The sequence below is a fragment of the Microtus oregoni genome, unplaced genomic scaffold, assembly GCF_018167655.1.
Source record: "Microtus oregoni isolate MIOR12 unplaced genomic scaffold, Mior012 000001F_ref0000356, whole genome shotgun sequence".
Taxonomy (NCBI): domain Eukaryota; kingdom Metazoa; phylum Chordata; class Mammalia; order Rodentia; family Cricetidae; genus Microtus; species Microtus oregoni.
The window spans coordinates 36,670,494-36,691,086 of record NW_024543060.1 but is presented as its reverse complement, the minus strand read 5'-3'; the positions used below and the strand labels follow the sequence as shown (position 1 = coordinate 36,691,086).

At 34.9% G+C, this 20,593-nt stretch overlaps 1 protein-coding gene across 13 annotated transcripts in view; it reads left to right on the top strand.

Moving 5' to 3' along the window:
- Mycbp2 (MYC binding protein 2) overlaps positions 1–20,593 on the top strand; it is a 226,395-nt gene that overhangs the window by 77,078 nt on the left and 128,724 nt on the right. For all 13 annotated transcript variants that reach the window (XM_041674411.1, XM_041674457.1, XM_041674467.1 and 10 more), the window contains 8 exons: positions 2,310–2,429; positions 5,057–5,138; positions 11,635–11,752; positions 15,749–15,953; positions 16,428–16,581; positions 17,203–17,375; positions 19,046–19,171; positions 19,255–19,382. In XM_041674411.1, coding sequence (XP_041530345.1) covers positions 2,310–2,429; positions 5,057–5,138; positions 11,635–11,752; positions 15,749–15,953; positions 16,428–16,581; positions 17,203–17,375; positions 19,046–19,171; positions 19,255–19,382 — 1,106 coding nt within the window. The remainder of the gene's footprint in view (positions 1–2,309; positions 2,430–5,056; positions 5,139–11,634; positions 11,753–15,748; positions 15,954–16,427; positions 16,582–17,202; positions 17,376–19,045; positions 19,172–19,254; positions 19,383–20,593) is intronic.

Here is a 20,593-nt window from a genome sequence, read left to right as displayed (position 1 = left end):
CTGAGACTCATTTTTTTTTTTTACTAAGACTTTCACAATCTGTGATATTAAGGTATGGTTTTATATATAGGATGCATTTTACATGAACACTTAACAAAAAGTTTCTAAATGGAATTTTGATTTCTCCAATAAAATCTTTCTTTTAATAATATGAATTTATTTACTAAATTATTAGGCCTTTAATATTTTCTCTTCTCTGATGCTATAGTCTTTTGTGGGATTTGTATCTAAATTAGCCTCTCATTCATAGGAGGAGAAAAAGCTTAAAGTCAAGGTAAAAGTTTCTAAGTGGAAAATACATTCATATAAAGTGGACTAATATTTAAAGTGTTTCTTTAAGTCTGGTAAAATGTGAAAATAACTAATGTGATTTTTAAATCACTCTTGCTTTTAATAATTTTATATATTTACCAGTTATGAGGAAGTTATAGAAATTCTTCCCATCTAGTGTCTGATTAAGTAAACTTTGGAAAACATAGTCTTGTTTTTTTTCCTGAGGTCATGAATGTATTCCATTATCTTCCCAGATGAGAGAGAAGCCTTTAAATGGGGGATACATTTCATCCGGACTGAAAGTGTTAGGACTTTTTATTTAATTTGTTTTTTTCTATGGTTTAATAGACAAACCCACATTAGAAAACTTAGCAAAAGAGGTATTATTTTTTTATCCCGTTATAGTAAAACCTCTCACTAATTCCAGTGTAGTTTTGTGATATTTTTTAATAAAAAATTCAAAGTAATTTCTTCCTCTGAATTTCCAGGGTCATACTTTTAAGGGGAAACCTGTCTAAAATCACTAGCTTTTCAAACCAAGGGCTCAAGAAATGAAGGATTCCTTCAACGTGCCTTCAACCTCTGGGTCCAGCAGTTAATTCTTGTATGTTAAAGGACTTTCATGTTTATGCTACATTTTAATGTAACGTTGACCTATTTTGAAGTCTGATGTAGGGGAGCATATTTTCTTCATTGTAGTATTTAATCTGTAATCTGTATTGCTTGAAGATAACAAAACTGAGCTTTAACTTAAATATCCTGATATTAATACTTCTTCAGTAAGTCACATGGGCCTACCCATTTTATGCTATTCCGAATTAGTGAGGTTTTACTCCCTAGTGTTAGTAAGTATTTAAAGGTTGTTAGAAAGTATTCAAAGTTTTAAGATGAAGGCCATTGTCTTACAAAGGTTACACTTTAGATAAAGTTTGTGTTAACTAAATAGTAATGAAAGTAACAGAGTGAATGAAATGAAAACTAAATAATTGGATGTTCTCATATTTAGTATTTAAAATGTGTGTCTGCATGTTGTATACATTTCTTTATCGTTCCCATGCTACCATGGAGTGCTTTAGCCCAGGTGCCCTGTGGAAATTCCTTCCAGATGTTCATTAGTACTGTGTGAAAGGAATTTGAGTATTGATATAAAGGTCATATTTGTTTCAAAAAGCAAGCTGTCAGTCTGATTAACACATTACCAACTTCAAATTTTAATATTTTAGAGTGTGAATGCTATGGTTAGAATATCATACATTTCTAAATCATATGTAGAGAACAGTGGTTGAAAGAAGCCTAAAGCAAGTTGAGAGGCAAATATGAGGAAAAGAATAAAGATAGAGAGAAGATTTGGTGGGCTACAGCGAGTGGGGACAGAAGAAAGCCACAGACTAGAATATGGAGGGAAGGAAAGAGAGGGAGATGAATGGGAATAGGCCATTGACCTACAGCATCTTCAGTAAAAATCTTTGGTCTTTATGCAGTTTTTAAGTTTAGTTGAGTTCTGCCGTCCTGGTAGGCAGAAAGGCAAGAGACTTTCTGAAAGCTGGATAAGAAACCTGTCATTTGTGAGTCTACTAGAATTTTGTAAATAGTGAGTACTAACAGTATCACTAAGTGAAATTACTGTTAAATGACTTTGCATGTTGTTATTTTTCCATATCAAATTTAAATTTCACATTCAAATTTTATTTCTGTTACTTAATTATGCACTTTCATTACACAGCTAATTAGCTGACTAGGTTTTATTTATACCTTAATCCTATTTTTATTTTTATTTGTTTAATAGTGTTTATAACTGAAATACACACACACATATATACATTTATGTGTATATATATTGTATATGCATAGATGTATATATATTTGCTCAGACTGTCTTCTTTGCAGGTAGCTTCTTGATCTATCACTTCTAACAATGACAGGGTCTTTTTGCTTATTCCTTTTAACATTTTTTCTTTTTTTCTTCCATTGTAAAGTATTTAAAAAATTATTATGAATCTGAATAATGGTTTAATCATTAATTATAACGTTTTCAGATGGAAGTGGAGATAGAGGGGAAAAGGATGCAAGCAAAATCACCACCTATCCTCCAGGCTCCGTGAGGTTTGACTGTGAGCTCCGAGCAGTGCAAGTCAGCTGTGGATTTCACCATTCAGGTAGCAGCTGAAACTTTGGGGTATACCTTCATTTTTACAATTGTGCATACCTTGCTTCTAATTGATGAATTCTAAGTTGTTGCCTGCATGTCAAGGCACAGTATTGTCAAGTTAATAAGTTTTTTATAATTGCAGAATCTCTTAAAAACTATAGCATGATGAAAGAGTACTGTACTTGTCCCCAGATCTAGCTTCTAATTTGTCTGCTGATAAACTCTCTAATTCAGTTCAAGAAGTTACTGGAGATGAAATAATTCCTGAATGCCATTCAATTCTAAAATCCCTGTCTCTTATAATATTACCCCATGTTTTATTAGTGCTAAAGTAGAAATATATATATCATTAAAATAAAATATATTTTAGTAAATTATTGGCATTCCATTTAAATAGCTTAAGTTACACTATTAAAAATGAATCTATGTTTTCTCCCTTGATAAGACATTTACAAATCTTTTTTTTTATTGAGAAAAAGAAAAAAAAAGTTTCCGCCTCCTCCCAGCTTCCCATTTCCCTCCCCCACCTCCCACCCTTCTCTCCCTCCCCCCACTTCTCTCCCCCTCTCTCTCCAGTCCAAAGAACAGACAGGGTTCCCTGCCCTGTGGAAAGTCCAAGGTCCTCCCCGCTCCGTCCATGTCTAGGAAGGTGAACATCCAAACTGGCTAGGCTCCCACATATCCTAATTTCTGTTGTTTTGTGGCTGTTTATAGTTGTTTAGAGACTAACCTACCTGCTTGCCTCTAACATTCTAGATATTAGAGAACAGAATTTTATATGTGCTTACCCATTATGAAGATAAACCAACATGTATCAATAAATGCTAATGTTATCTAATGGTATTTGTCAGAGTTTTAAAGTGTATAATGAGAAGCATGAATTTTATGACTTATAAAATAGTCTTCAGAAATAAAATTTTATTATTTTTTAATAAATGTAGAATTATGCAAGCTACTCTTGCCTAATTTTTATATTGTATATTTTTTGATACAAGATCTTATTGTGTACTCCTGGCTGGCCTAGAATTTACTGTATAGATGCAGCTGGACTCAGATTCACAGAGATCCCTTTGCCTTTGCTTTCCAAAGACTGGGAGTCAAGGTGTGCACTGCCACACCTTTCTTACCTATTTTTAAATTAATATTTTTCTTTTTTGAGAATTTTATACAATGTATTTTGATCACATTTCACTTTCCCCATCCCCCAAATCTTCCCAGATCTCTGCTTACCTCCATACCCACCCAGCCTTTTTTGACTCCCTTTCTCTTTTTTAACCCATTAAGTCAAGTTTGTATTGCCCAAAGACCTGCCCTGAAGTGTAGTTAACCTACCAGGCTTTACATCCTTAAATAAAATGCTATCAAATTCCAGAAGCTCATGTGCTTGTGATGGGACTTCATACCCACCTCCCCTGCTCCATGTTGAGATTTTGTCTGTCGTGGCCTTGTATGGATCTTGGTCATACTGTCACAATCACTGAAAGTCCTTAAATACACCTGCCCTTTTGTGTCTAGGAAATGCTGTTTCTTTGTAGTCATCTATCATTTCTGGCTTTTACAATCTTTCTACCCTTGTTCCATGAAGATTCCTTAGCCTTGTATGGAAGGGTAGTGTATTGATGTCCTATTTAGGATTGAGAACTCTGAAGTCTTTTATTCTCTGCAGGTTGGCCAGTTGTCCTTTTTGCTAACTGCCATCTACTACCAAAAGAAGCTTCTCTGGTGGGAGTTGAGAGATGCCCTTATCCATGAGTATATTCATAAGTCATTCGGATTTATTTTTGCTAAATAAATTATGTCCATTTAGCACAGTAACAATAGTAGAGTCTCCCCTGTGGTCTATAATCTGTCTAGCTACAGGTTGGCCCTGTTAAGGGTGTCAGGTGTGGTTTCTATTTAATGAAGTGAGTCTTAAATATAATCCAAAATAATAATCATGCCATTATTGTTCCAGGAGGATTATTTTGCCAAGATCGTCATTGTTGTGGCTCAAATGGTTCTAAATTAGGTAACAGTGATGATTACTTTCTCTGTGGGTAGTGTGTATATATCACTGTTAAAGCTAGCCAAGAGGGTGAATCCTCAAGAACCATTCTTGCTTGGCTTTTCAATTTTTTATGGTTCAGGTATGTAGTATGTGCAAGTATGCAGTAGGGTTTTGCCATCCATTTTTAGAGATAAACTAAGAGAATTTTCAATAGCTTAAAATGTTTAGAGGGACTCTATGAGACCACAGTGGACAAGAGCTAAAAAAGAAATGACCCATTCCTGGCATTGGATTGTTTCTATTTGTTGTTGTTGTTGTTATTATTATTATTATTATTGCCAGCGTGTGTTGTCTAGTTGTGGTATTGTCCCTCCACCGTAAGGTAACTTGATTTAAACTCTTGTTATATGTGTATATTTTAAGGAGCTTCTACTTTAATAGGTTCCCACGTGGCTTTTTCAAAGCTTGTCATGTAAGTTATCCCTCCCTATATTCTTTGCTGCCTTTCCATCACTCATTCATCTAATTTTTTTAATTATCTATTTTTAATGACTACACATTTAATAGTGAAAATTATATTGCTTTTATTATTGCAATAATAAAAATATAAAATGCTTATAATAAAACCATTAAACTGTTGGTTTCAGTGGTTTTGATGGAAAATGGAGACGTCTATACATTTGGATATGGGCAGCATGGCCAACTGGGACATGGGGATGTCAATTCCAGGTACTGACTAGCTTTATTTTTCTATAGTGTAATCTTTTTTCTCATATCCATTTCTTTTCCCCTTTTTGTTTGTGCGCGCATGTGTGTGTGTGTGTGTGTGTGTGTGTGTGTATGCAAGTGTGTGTACACTGAAATAATGCACTACTGCTTTTGCAAACATGCCCAAGAATTATTGGTGGTTTTTGATTGTGTGGTTGAGTTTTATGGAAGGTAGTTTATTTTGTAGTTTAATGAGAATAGTTGATAGTATTTTAGGTACAAGAGTGACTAGAACTACTACAAAATTCTTTTCAGTTACATTTTATTCACAAGTTCCTCCTGGAGATAGAAAAGGTACTGAATACACCAAGTTATCCAAAGATAACATTTAGTACTGCAAATCAGCTCTGTATGTCTGAAGTAGGTTATTGTGAAGAAAATCCATGTTGTTTAGGTCTACAGAGAGCAGACTTGTTTATCTAGTCAGCCTTGACTCAGAAGCTGAGTTTGTATAAGAGCCTACTTTCCATTCTGCCTCACTTCTCATTCTATAGTCAGTATGTGAAGTTGAGTCATTGCCAGAATCAAAGGGACATCTACGATTTCTTATTTATATTCCTTGAAAGAAAGGACATATTTTTCTTGTAGATATTAAGTAAACCCCACAATTTTCATTGTGTTAACTCACCAAACTTCTGTGCCATCATATAATAGTGGCCAATGATTCTGTAAGGTGTGTTGAGAATAAGTCAGCACTGTTCTGTTTCTCACTGAAGACTTATGGCATTGAAAGGTTTATCACAGTTACAATGGTTAATGTTGATATTTAACTGGTAATCGCACTGAAGTCTTGTGAAAGAAAGGATTTTGCAGTTAGACATGATAAAACCTGCGTTGTATGTCGTGAAAAGACCCTTTGTAAAGTCAGACTTGGTACATTAATATCATTCTACAAATAAATACTTGCCAATCAACATATTAGAATATGAAATGCTGTGTTGGGAGTGCTGGCACATACCTTTAATCCCAAGATTTAGGAAGCAGAGGCAGGTGGATCTCTATGAGTTCAAGGCCAGCATAGTCTACTGAGAGAGTGAGTTACAGGACAGCCAGGAGTGCACAGAGAAACCCTGTCTCAGAAACAAAACCAAACAAGTGTGTGTGTGTGTGTGTGTGTGTGTGTGTGTGTGTGAGAGAGAGAGAGAGAGAGAGAGAGAGAGAGAGAGAGAGAGAGAGAGAATGAAAATATTGATAATCATAACTATACTCAGATTACATCCCTCTGGTTATTTTAATTTCTGTGCAATATGAAAATTGAGCAGTATAAAAAAAGATCCCTGTCCTACTTTGGTGAAAGAAAGGTTATTTATATCAGCTTCTAAAATCAAGAAGTTACCTGAAAATCTCATCTGTTTTTCTGATTGTTCTAGTCACAGCACCATCATCAATTTGTAGTAAGTTTCTGAGGTAGCAAAATCACAGTGATATGCCCAGTTCTTTGGGTAACTCAAATTTATCATCTTTTGAAGTTGGAACAGAATTATGGTTTCTTAAAATTAAATATTTTAAAATTTTATTTATTTATTTAATAAGTACGAGTATTTCGTCTGCATGTGTGTCCGTGTATCACATGCATGTCTGGTGCTTCTAGAGGGAAAGAAAAGGAGTCAGATCCCACAGAGCTGGACTTATATCTGCTTGTAAGCCGCCGTCTGAGTGCTGGGGACAGAAATCTCCTGTCTTCTGCAAGAGCAAACAATGTTTTCAGCTGAACCATCTCCAGCCCCATGAGATGTGTTTTAATTTCCCAAAACTTTACTTTTCCAACATGAAAAATTTTACTCATGCTTTCATTTTAATGTGTAACTGAAAGACTCAGTACATGCTGTAGGGCAAAAAACCTGAACTGAATTCAGGGACTTGAAATTCCACCAATCCCTGAGCTCACCCCAAGCTCAGAACTTGAAATTCCACCAATTTCTATCCTGGATACCGCTACTCTGGAAAACTCTGCCCCCATGATGTAAGCTTGCTTCCCACTATGTTCTCCGTTTCTTGTATCTTGGGCAGAGACAGTCACCTCCGTGTTTTTCCCAATAAATTTCTTGTGTGAGGTTTGCTGAGCAATGTGACTGTGTGGTGTTCCTTGGATCCCAGCTGCCAGCTTACACTTACACGTGTGACTTTGGCAGAGCTAATTTGGGTGACACAGCATAGTCTGCCTTTATCATACCCTAGTGGATTCGAAATTCCTCCAGACCACTTCTGTCTTTACCAGCCTTCTTGGGACCTAGAGCAATCTGTGATTTATAAGATGTTAATTAAATTTGGAAGAGTTCATCACTTATTTGGAGGTATAATCCCACAAGTAACAAAGCCTCTACAGAACATGTATTGATTACCACAAAAGCAAAGCATGTATAGATGTTTGGCTTATATGGTTGGATGTATTTTTAAATGTTTCTATTAACCAAGTGAACATTATTCATAGCACATGTTAAAATATATTGACTAATATAAGGAAACTATTATAGTGTATATAATGATAAAATATAGAGGAGATATTACTGATATTCTCTTAACTGTCATTTTGTCAGCTTCCAGCTTGGGTCTTGATTTTTTTTTTTTTAAAGCATGTGGTAACTATTTTTAGTCAAGTTTCTTAGCCTTGTGTTTTGGGTTTTTCCTTTATTAAGTAGTATAAAATGTATCGTCCTCAGATGTATGTATGAGAATTCAGAGATGATGTAGGTCATATACTTATCATGGAACATAGCCTGCAACAAGTATTCAATAAATGCTAAACATTGCTATTAGTGCCTTTTAATATTTTAACTCTTTTAAGCAATAGCCCATGCTAGAGTCAAAGCTGATGCTGTTGCCTCAATTGTCTTTCACTGTACTAACCCCACTCTTGGTGCTTTTGGACAATGGATGTCCAAAGGTTTATAAGGCTTTTACTCATTTATTCCTGAAATTGGTCTAATAAGATTTAAAAATTTTAAATTTGTTTGTTTTGTTCATTGTGCTTCTAAGTTTCTGAATTCCAAAGTAATTTACCATTTGCTGTAAACTTAAAGACAGATCTTCAGAACTATATAGTTCTGGTACATTGAAAATAAGGTAATATTTCTGAGTTTTATCTTTTTTTGCTTGTCCTTCTACCCAAATACACTGTTTGATCATAGTGTCTGAAAGTATATAGAAAGGGTTCACATCCTTGCCTCATCACTTCCTGCAAATGATGTGATTGTAATGTATTTGAGCTTTAGTCTTAAGTTCCTGTCTAAGGTTGCAGAATCTATGTTACATGTAAAGGCATGGAATGCACACACACACACACACACACACACACACGTGAAATTTTTATTTTCTGTTCTTCCCCTGTTTTCCAATAATTTAGTAAATGAACCCATGAGTATCATGGGAAAAATTCAAAGAATGTTTCAGAGGCCTGCAGTTAACCTTTGGAGACATCTTGAAAGATGTCAGATCTGACAGAGCACTTACTTTAGAACTCAGTGCTAGCATTTTGTAAATAGTATCTATAAACTGTAACAGTGCTAGGACCTTTCCCTTTAGGCTTTGTTTGATTTGAACTGATGTGTCCATGAGGACATTAATTCACAGTGCATACCTCTGAAGTGGCAATAATTTATTACCCGTTTGCTGTCCTCAGAATTGAGAATCCCTTACCCTTTGACTGATATTCCCATCCATATTACTGAATTCTCTAGTTGAAAAACAAACAAAATAACTGCTTCATTTATTTATTCTACTTTATCTTTTATTTATTTATTTATTTATTTTGAGACATGACTTTTCTGTACTCTACTTTTATTGCCTACTATGTATAATAATAGTAATAATTTTCATTTATTGAAAATTTAGTATAACTCACATTGTTTTTTAATACCCAGTTTTATCATTATAATAAGCAACTTCAATATAGTGTAATGGTCCTATATGTTAATTCTATCTTGACACTCATAAAGTAGTAAAATATATATATATATATATATTTCTACAAATATATTTCTCTCTATGTTTTTCTTTATATATGAAAAATGTTTTTTATAAAAATTCCATTTTTAATTTTTTAAAAATATTTCACTACTTTGTGAGTGAATATACTATACATAAATACATATATTCCATTACATATGTGTATGCATACACATACATACAGAGGACTTGAGTTTATTAGTGCTGTATTTCCTACAGCTCCTACTCTTAGTCTTTTTTCCTTTTCACTTTATTTCTTTCACAGTTTAGAAATTATTTCATCTTTTCACTCTTACCAGTGTGCTACGTATATGTACGAATCTGCCTATATTTTTCATAGCTGTGTTTAAGGACCCATAAAGAATTAAATCACCATGTTCATATAGATGGACATCATTTCAGATTCAGCTTGTGTCTCTCTACAGTGAGCATAATTCTGCTTTTGCATGACGTTATTATTATTTGTTTTTTAAAACATTTTGAGAACTTGCTGATAGACATTCCTGTCAGGAAAAGAAATTATAAAATTTCTGCAGTGTATTTCAGGTAAACTGAAAGCTTTTTTACAAGCTAAAGTTTTTTTCAAGTCTCCTGAAGGTCAGTTGTGGTCTTCCTAGAAATCCTATTGGTTTATTTCAAAAATCAGTTCTTTTAATTTTAATCTAGGCATTTATCTGTTCCCATAACCACCAACTGAGCAAATGATCTGATTTTGAATTGTTCTGTTCACCAGACCTTTTCCCAGCACAGGATCTGGGAAACATCACAACAAAATAAAATTGTAAGATGGGCAATTCTTCCTCCCACAAGCCTCATAACTCTGCTTTCTACTCTCATCGTCCCCCACTCATTTCCTTATGCTATAAGTGAGAGAGAGGTGTACTTTCATCATTCCTTGGAGCCTTTTGCCTAGGTATTTTTTTTTTTTTAGAATCTGTGCAATTCTGTTTCCTATCTCCCTTCTGACCTCTTAAGTCTGTTTATCTATACTAATGCTTTCACACTTCTTCAGATCTTTTATTTTAAATGGAATAAACCTGCTCTTCAACTGCCTTTTTGTATTTAGCCATGATTCTTCTTGGTTTTGTTCTTTTGCTACTGGCATGCTTGAACTGCATGTCTGTTGCAGTGCTTTGCTTGCTCCTGCCTGCCCTGGCGGCTCCCTGCCTTCCTAGAGCATTGGCATGCACGTTATTGGTATCATTTCCCAAGATTTCTTTCTTCAGTTCCTCTTCATATCCAGAATAGCAAAAACCTCTTCATCCTGCTCTGTAACAAGCTACACAGATTCATTCCTTTTCTAAATAGAAGTGAATGCTTCTACCATCTACTCTGTTGTTTCCTTTCCCCATACTTGATCATTTCCCAAGACTGAAGATTAGAAAATCAGTTACTACATCTAGTTGCTTTATTGAATTCCTGCTAAAATGTCACATGCCATTGAATTCACAAGGTCAGCACATTTCTTCTGTTAAAGGACACAGCTGAATATCTGAAAAATTAAAATTTTATCTCAAAAATTAAAATCATGTGTAACTGTCAGATATAAGCATCTTTTCATACCTCATTGTTCCTAGTTTATATTTTATTATTACTTACTCTAACTTCTATCGCTAGTTGACAGTCTTGCTCTTTTCCAAGTCATTTTCAGTTGTATTCTATCGAATTTTAGTGGAAAAATTTTACATAATTTTGAAGTATAATTTGCTCTCAAAAAAGCTTTCTTTTTGTGTTTTTCTTCATAATATATTTCCAATTACAGATGACAGTTACTAAAAATGGTTAATTTCATAGTTTATAAAAATAGGTAAGGATACTAGGCTATCATTTTCCTAAAACATCATTTATCATGTGTTTACCATGTGCCAGGCATGGATCCAGACCCTTCTTGATTATTTCCAGGGATCACATGGGACAGACACAGTTTCCTACTCTTCTCTATATTGTAAGGAGAAAACTGAAACACTGAATGAGTTTATCTATCCTGGTCTCCCATCATGAATGGAGTAGGACAATCCTGGGCTGTCTAGCCCTAGATACTGAACTGGTAGCTACATACTGGCGGCTCAGTGTGCATGTTCTGAGTGCTTAACTATTGCACTGACATCAAGAATATATCATCTATTAAAAATTATAACAGAGATTATAAAATTATTTTATCTAGTTCCTTGATTGAATTTCTGTTGTGGAACCACATGCTTAGGTGCTAAGCCAGTGCATAGTCTTAGCAGATTTCTCCTGTTAAAGTCAGCATTAATATATAAAAAGTTTTAATGATGTGTTCATGATTAGGGCAGTACATTTCAAGAATCTTTTTGTTTATCTCCTTAAAGTCATTGTCCATTTACCTGGTATCTAGCATGGAGGCAGGTGTATAACACCTAAACAAGTGATTACTGAATGCTCCTAGTAGTGCCTTGACAATTTCAATTCCTTATTTTACTGTTTATTCATTGTTTTATATTTCAGTTGAATCTTATAAGAAATTGACTTATTCTTTTTTTAAACCTAGGGGATGCCCCACACTTGTTCAAGCCTTGCCAGGCCCTAGCACACAAGTCACTGCCGGCAGCAACCACACGGCAGTCCTTTTAATGGATGGACAGGTCTTCACATTTGGAAGTTTTTCTGTAAGGAATCTTTCGAGCATTAATAATATTGTATTATACAATTGCCTTATAATTTGCTACGTTAGCTATTTTTTTCTGGTTCCAGTAAAATTCTCGTATTAAGATAATTGCATATGCATATTTCTTGCCTATCCAACACATACAAAGCCTGAATGACATACTTTCACATAATTTTCATCTCTAGTTCAGCATTAGAATTTATTGAATTTAGCAACTGTGTTAGAATTGGACATGTTTATTGCAAATCAAAAGCTTTTAAACAATCAGTGGAGCTGATATCTGTCATTTGAAAGGACATTTCTCATCTAATTTGTAACACAATAATTTTCTTTAACATGAAGAACTGTTTCTATTTTAGAATATTTTGAAAGCTTAGATTTTAAATTATTTTAAAACTATACTTTCTTATGGCTGCTTGTCCTTTTACCTAAGATCAAGTGCAAAATTACTTTTCTTTGTCTTCTCTGTTTTTGTTTGTCTGTTTCCCTCTTTGCCTCTGCCAAAACTTGAAAAAAAATGAGAATGCTGTGAGGGTTTTTTAATAGTTTGATGTAGTGGATATCAAGAAAATCTTTCTAAGACTATTAGTAAGTGTATACTGTATGATGTGGGTGACTCTTCTGACCTAAACAGTTTACATCTTTTTAATTGTGCCTGTGTTCTTTTATGCCTGTGCGGGGACATGTATATGTGAGGTGTACATGCCAGGACACATGTAGAGGTTAAAGGACAACTTTGAATATTGTTCCTCAGAAGCCATCCACCTTGTTTTTTGAGGAATAATTAAAGCGTAAAAGGTTTGCTGTCTATTTTCCACAGGGTAGGTGTGGCAGAGGTTTGGTGCTGTGAGCTGTCAGGTCCTGACCCATTTACTGCTTTGCTATTAAGGGTGTGGTTTTTCTGTTAAAGGAGGCCATGGTCATATAGTGTTTGCCTTCATCTTATTTTTTGCTCTCTTTCCTCCTCTTCTTCCTCTTCCTCATCTTTTTCCTCCTCTTTTTCTTCTTTATTTTGATATAGGATATTACAGTAAAGCCCTTACTAGCCTGAGCTCTCTATGTTGACTTGTCTCAGTCTCCACTTGCTGGGTGCTGAGAGTGAAGGCACATGCCACTATGCCTGGCTTTCACTTTGACTTTTCACTCCTATGTAATTTCAGCTCATGGAATGTTGCTACTCCAAATAGGAAGGGTCTTCACATCTCAACTGACCCAGTGCAGAAACTGTGCTCACAGAAGTGCCCATGGTTTGTCTTCTAATTGATTCTAGATCCTGTCAAATTGATAATATTAACCATCTCACTGTCAGTTCATGCAGGTCTTACCTGTCCTTTTTTATAGCCTTTGTAATGATTAAAAAAAAAATCTTTGGCAGGAATTTAAATTATCTCAGGACATTTATTGTGTATTCTAACCATGGTTGCTTGTTGCTTTAATGGTATGTGTAGAAAGTAAGACATAAAAAAACGTAACATTCCATTATTGTGAGCATATTTTGGCACATACATTCTTAAATATATCCTTTTTCGGTGTTTCTGAAATAATGTCTTGGAATCTCAATCCTTCTGGCTCAACCTCCATAATCGTAGGATTACAGACATGCTCTACTGTACCTGGCTACGGTTTTGCTTTATATTTTCTTACAGAAGGACAGATATTATTCTTCATCATCTATGCCTCTTATGTAATCACCTTTGAACATTAATTATAAAACTTTCTGATTTACTTGTCTTTATGGAAATAATGTTTTTTTGAGATTATAATCATACCATATCCCCCTTCTCTTTTCTTCCTCTAAGTTTTTAAAATGGGGAATGAGATGAAGGTGAGCATCAGGTAAATATGCACTAGGCAAGCCTTTGTTATGGAATTAAGATCAATTTTGCCATATTCGTTTTATCTGTGTGGATTTGGATCTGCTTGTGTCCTAGGATTTTGCATATCTCTGTCTGTGCCTTGTCTATTGACATAGTGTAGCATTCCTCAAAGACACCTGTCATGCAGCGTATTCTTACATCATGGTGTGTCTATACTCTAGTTTTTCAGTGTTTTGTGCTTATACACGTAAGTGATTTACATTTTAATTCCTTAATAATATTATTAGATGTGTGTCGTTTAGATAAATTCTAAGAAATGAGGATTCTGAGTCAAAAGTTAATGTCCTGGTAGGCTTGTGCATGCTAACAGTCTATTTTCTCACAAGCTGTGTATGAAAGCGGCTTTTTCCAGAGCTCTGACAACAGAAGGTGCTGTTGATTCTTTTAAGCAGCACTGATCTGATAGCTGAGGAAGGATCTGCTCAGTTTCAAGTCCCTACCTGTGGTTGGTACTATGAACTGTCAAGTTCTGACCTATTGCCAGTTTGCTATGAAAGGTTTGGCTTTATTTGGAGAAATTTTCTGTGTCCTCTCTGTTCATTTCTCCTTTTAGGCCTCCTCTTTTGTGCCTCCCATACCTTTAGGCTTGCTAGACATGTGGAAGAGAACTCTGGGTATTTGGTTTCTTCCTCTGGTTACATGTAATGACTTCTACAGAATCTTAACGTGGTTAAAGGTTTAAGTCATGTACTTATTTGCTTGCTTTGTGTGCTGGTTTTGTGTCTTCTGGTGGGAAATGTGAAATCAGTTATGGCTTTCTAGACTAAGAAATTCTAGTTGCAGACTTGACTTCAAGGATGGCTGACCTTTCAATCCCTATGGAATTGTTTAAGCATCTATATTTTTTACTTTATTCAGATGTTTTGGGTGGTGGTAAGGGAATACATGGTTATTTTAATATTCTGTGTGACTTTCTTTTCTTCACAGATCTGAATATATTTGAATATTGTGTGCTTTTTCCATTGTTCATCTTTTTTATACTCTTTTTTTCCTTGTAAAAAATAGACATTTGAACAAGAATAAACACGAGCTATTTGGCTACTTGCTTCTTTATTGTGTAACTAACTTCTCCTTCTCCTTCCCTAGGTTCTCTTACTTCTTTTATTGTGCAACTTTGTCTTGTCCCTCGCTAGGTGCTCTTCTAGGGATTGAGGCTTAGTTGCTTCTATAGTTAGTCTGTGTGTTGTTTTCTGGTTGTGATGTTGAAGGAGTAGAAGTATTCCTAGGAACCTGATCATTGAGTGAGTGTTCGCAGCAGTCTGTGTTCCCTCATTCCTAAGGTGTTGGCTTTCTCTCCATGGCTTGTTGCTTCTTCTCATTGGTGAGGTTGCATTAAATATTTCTAGGACCATGAGCTAGTATTTCTTCTCTTCAGGGGTTTATGAAAGGAGAGTTATGTGAGAGATGGCTCCTGAGCCATATGGATTGATTATCTGCTGTCAGTGGACTTTTGTTTTTTCAGGTACTGTCTTAGTAGTGAGAAACTCCCTACTTTTGAAATACATTTCTTTAGCTAACCAACTACTTATTGGCAGCGATACTTTTGAAGTTAGCTATCTTGTTTTAATCACACACCTTATTGTATATTCCTATTGTTTAAAACATAAATAAAATGACTAACTAGAACTTTATATAAGAATTATATGGAAGTTTTCTAAATTTACTCTCAGTTCCTTTATTTAAGCTTTTATCTTATTGCAAAATATCCTCTCAGTGTGAGCTTGAGTGACTTTCTTTTATACTGTTACCTTCAAATGCCAAAGTGATTGTTTTAAGTGAATCATTTGTAACAGTACTTTTTAGACATTGTATATATAAGATACCTTTCCTTTAAATGTAGGTAAATACAGAGCATTTTAAGAACATTGCTTATATAGAAAATATTTCAACTTATTACAAACATATACATTATGCATTGTTAAAGATCATCTAGGAATAAAAGAAATTACTCTATTACTTTGAAAATGTTAAGTCCAAATTTCGCATTTATTTATTAAAAAAATAAAAGTCTATAAAAATAAGATTTCATAAAGCTACTTTTATACAAGTTATTTTAACTTTAAAGAACCTGCATACCACTTCTTCAACAATTTGTATGATATGATTTATTTACTTTTTAGAAAGGACAACTGGGACGACCCATTTTGGATGTACCATATTGGAATGCAAAGCCAGCTCCTATGCCTAATATTGGATCAAAATATGGACGGAAGGCCACTTGGATAGGTGCAAGTGGAGACCAGACTTTCTTACGAATTGATGAAGCACTTATAAATTCTCATGTACTTGCAACATCAGAAATTTTTGCTAGCAAACACATAATAGGTAAATAGCTTGTCTTTGTAATGAGATATTTCTGTACCTTTTTATATTTCTGGTAATAGAAAAATGAGGTAATTGGGAAATTTAAAAAGCAGCATTTTGATAAGCTGCTCAACAGCAGAAATATGAGCCTTGTTATAAAGGGGTCAAACTTATATTGTCCTGAGTGGTTTTCTACATTAATTCTTTTTCTGTATTTATTGAAATTAATTTTATGGGCGATCATGGTTATCACAGTTAAACCTATGCCCATGACACAACAAGTAATTACACAGTAGAGGCTTAGAGGATAATACTTACTATCATTAATTGTAGAGGTGTTGTCCTAATTCTACCATTTAAAAAAAGATTCCACTTAAACCATTTAGGTATATATCAGCTTCTGCGTGTTAAACTATAATAGTGCTTCCCTTGTGGGCTTGGGGGAATATATAAAGGTAATTCTAAGTAAAATATATTAAAATGTGTTTTTATAAGGTTTGGTACCTGCTTCTATATCAGAACCTCCACCATTTAAGTGTCTTCTGATCAATAAAGTGGATGGAAGTTGTAAAACTTTCAATGACTCTGAACAAGAAGATCTGCAAGGATTCGGTGTGTGTCTTGATCCTGTGTATGATGTGCTTTGGAGGTAAGCATATGACTTTATAAAATACAGCATCCAGAAAATGGTACAGAATTGGTTTCAAGATTTTTTTCACTAAAAAAAAAATACGTTTAACAGTTCTGGGAGTAAAAATTTGTTTGGACTAGTTTACGTTTTCAGGTGTGTAAACAGAGCTCTGCTTTGTAACATAACTGGTTGTACCTTCCGCTTTTTATATTTGATGGTAGCAGTGAATAAGAGAGAAAAAATCCCAAGTACTTTGTGCTAGTTTCTTCATCATTTTCATTGTTCCAAAAGAGATTTAAGAGACAGTCTTCTCCTGTGTTGTTACTGTGAAGCTGAGAGGTGTTCCTCTTTAAGTTGGGTTCAGAATTTCTTTCCACTGTCTGGACCCTGGCTACTCTGTGCCTTGGGATTTCCCACACAGTCCTTGGATGCAGATTCCTCAGCTAAGTTTCACTTTGCCTCCGCTTCATGTCTGCGCCCTCTCAAATTTCTTAGGAGCTCACTTCTCATGAATAATCAGAAATTTAACATTTTCCTGTGTATATTAATGTATTACTTATTTTATAGTCAAGTATAATTTAGAAAATTTTCAAAGTTAACTACGTGTTGAAGTGCTGTAATTATTATCTTTCTTGATAGGTTTCGACCAAGTACCCGAGAGCTCTGGTGTTACAATGCAGTGGTTGCTGATGCCAGACTTCCCTCTGCAACAGACATGCAGTCCAGATGTAGTATTCTAAGTCCTGAACTTGCTCTGCCAACAGGATCAAGGGCTCTGACAACCCGGTCTCATGCAGCGCTGCACATTCTGGGTAAGGTTGCCTTTTGATGTAGAGCAGAATGACATTCATGCATGCTATGCTGATGGTCAGAATTTTTCTTAAATGGTTAAATTTGTATGCTATTCTACCATATTTGTTATATAATAATGGGTGCTAATCACACAATAAATTAAATCCTAAGAAGTTTGTCTTCCATGAAATGATACGAAGATCTCAATATCATAAAATAGCAATGGGTGCCTAAGTGTAAGGCATCCCTGAATATACTTTTCTCAATGTAAAGATAATGAAGGATTCTCTTTAACTTGAACACATAAACTTTTAGAACTGTAATCCAAATACGTTTCTATAGTGTCTAATTTATGTATATACTTATTAACTACTTTGGGATTCAGAACTTTTGTAATAAATAGTTGCTAGAATTTTGGGGGGGTTGTTTGCTTGCTTGCTTGCTTGTTTTTAAGTCAGTTCACACACCTGTGTATTGTTTTGCTTTTAGAAATGTTTATTCAGAAAGATTCATTAGGAGCTAGCACGACTCAGTGGGTAAAGTTTGCCTTCCAAGTGTCAGGACTAGAATTCAGATTTCCAGAACCTTTGTCAATGCTGGGATGGTTTGGTTGACTTCCCATAATTCCGGTCCTTAGGAGACAAAGACAAAGGCCCTGGAGCAAGCAGACGAGCTAAAATGTCTATGTTGGTGGTTCTGAGTTCAATTGAGAGGTCTTACATTAATAAATACAGTAGAAGACAACATAGGAAGGCTCCCGATGTGATGTTAGCCTTAGGCCTGCACGTACATGCACACACATGAATGTTTATCCTAATAAACACAAACACTTTCACATATGTAACCATATGTGTAAGAATTGTGTATGCATGCAGATACACAAAAGGACATACTTATGCTTATATAGCATCTACACTATAAGTTCATATTTGTTGTAGGTTGGTTCCCAGCTGCTTAGCCCCAAAATAATCACGCAGAAACTGTACTGATTAAATCATTGTTTGGCGCATTAGCTTTAGCTAACTCTTACATATTAATTTAACCCATTTCTATTAATCTGTGTATCACCACGATGCTGTGGCTTACTGGGAAAAGTTCCTGTATCCATCTCTGGCAGGGCTACATGGCTTCTTTTTGACTCTGCCTTCTTCCTCTGAGCATTCAGTTTAGTTTTCCCTTCCTACCTAAGTTCTGCCCTGCTATAGGTCCAAAGCAGTTTCTTTATTCATTAATGGTAATCACAGCATACAAGGAGTATCCCACATCACATATTTCTAAGCATAGTTAGTAGATTATAAATTTATTTCTTCCTTTTTTCTAAGATTTTATTTTAATCTTTGCAGCCATCCAAAACACACATCAAAGTTATTTAAGACTATGTCTTCCTTTAAGAGTACTATGAAAATTGAATTGGTTTAAGAAGTTCTGTAATGAACCAAAAGTAAAGTGGTTCTGACTTTTCAGAGGTTTAGTTTTGTGGAAGATGTCATATAACTTATGTTTTAAGTGTGATAATTACTATGCAGGGAAAAATTTATTGTATGTATTCTTCTATGAAGTGCTTAATGCTGGGAATAGATCATGTCTATTGAGCACATTCATAACTTATTTGCCCTATAGCATTAAATAACATCAGTACTACTGAAAGTTTTTGTTTCAAAGTTTGAAGTTGACTTATTTATCGTTTTAGGTTGTCTTGATACTTTGGCTGCTATGCAGGACTTAAAGATGGGCATTGCAAGTACAGAAGAGGAGACTCAAGCAGTAATGAAAGTCTATTCCAAGGAAGACTACAGTGTAGTAAACAGGTTTGAAAGTATGTATGCTTAGACTTAGGAAATGTTATCTAGTAGCAGTAATAGACACATGTTTAAAACCATCTTTATTTACATCTTTCAGGTCATGGAGGAGGCTGGGGTTACTCTGCTCATTCAGTTGAAGCCATACGTTTTAGTGCCGACACTGATATTTTACTTGGTGGTCTTGGTCTGTTTGGAGGCAGAGGAGAATATACTGCTAAAATAAAGGTAGAGTTTATGATACTGTAACTCTCTTTCACCTGAAGACATTTGTTTTTACTTTGTCGCCTTATGTTTCCTTTTTACTTTGGTTTGTGGTTAATGGTTCCTTTAGAGAACGGAAACATTGCTAAACTCTTCCTCAAAACTATGAGATCACTGACCAGTAAAAAAATCTAATCCAAAATGGATTTAACGCCAGTCTCATTGCTTTGTGTTGAAGTTCAGGTAGCTGATTAGCTGCACCCTGTTATGTGGTTGCTACCCTACAGCTGTCTAGGATATATATGTAGTTGTTAACATTTATGTATGTATATTTGATAATATCCAGCAAGCTCTTCAAGATTGTATGTATTTCTCCCTTCTAGTTTTAGAATTTTTTGAGAAGTGGAATATTACGCATCATGGTGAACTTCTTCCTATTTTAGAGGAAGGCCTTTAAGGCGCTGGTTCTCAACCATCCTAATGCTGACACCCTTAATATAGCTCTTCATATTGTGATAATCCCCAAACTTAAGATTATTGCTATTTCATAACTGTATTTATGCAGGATGTCTGATACTAGACCCATAAGTGGGTTGTGACATACAGGTTGATAACCAATGCCTTTAAGGATCAAAGAGTATCAGACTTCACTGGAACATCTGTCTGACTATGTTATACTTGCTGTTTCACTGTCCTTTGTATACTATGCCTTGCTGATTCTTCCTCGGGATCTTTGCTCTCCTTGTTCTCGTTAGCTGCAACTCTTACCAAGACCTGCATATCTCATTTCCTCATCCCCTTTGACCTTACCTCCCTGCTGAGTCTATTTAAAATATAAATTCTATTCACTGCTACAAATTTATACCAATAGCTGTGTTTTTGTTTTGTTTTGTTTTTTCTGGTCTGCATTTTTTACTCTTATGTATTCCTAGAACTGTGACTAGCACATTGATAAGTTTGAAAGTATTTGTGGAGTACCAGTGAAGAAGCAGATTATGGTCATATCATTATATTATGACTAAGAGAGGCAACTAAGGACTTTTACCATGAAGTATTGTAATCAGATATTCTTTTTAGAGAAATTACTAAGTGCCAAAGACTTGGCTAGCATGTAAGGACCAGAGTTCAATCACCACCAGCATAATAGATAGATAGATAGATAGATAGATAGATAGATAGATCTGAGAAATATAAACTGGATTAGAGGGAAAGGCAGCTAAAACTAGTTTATGAAA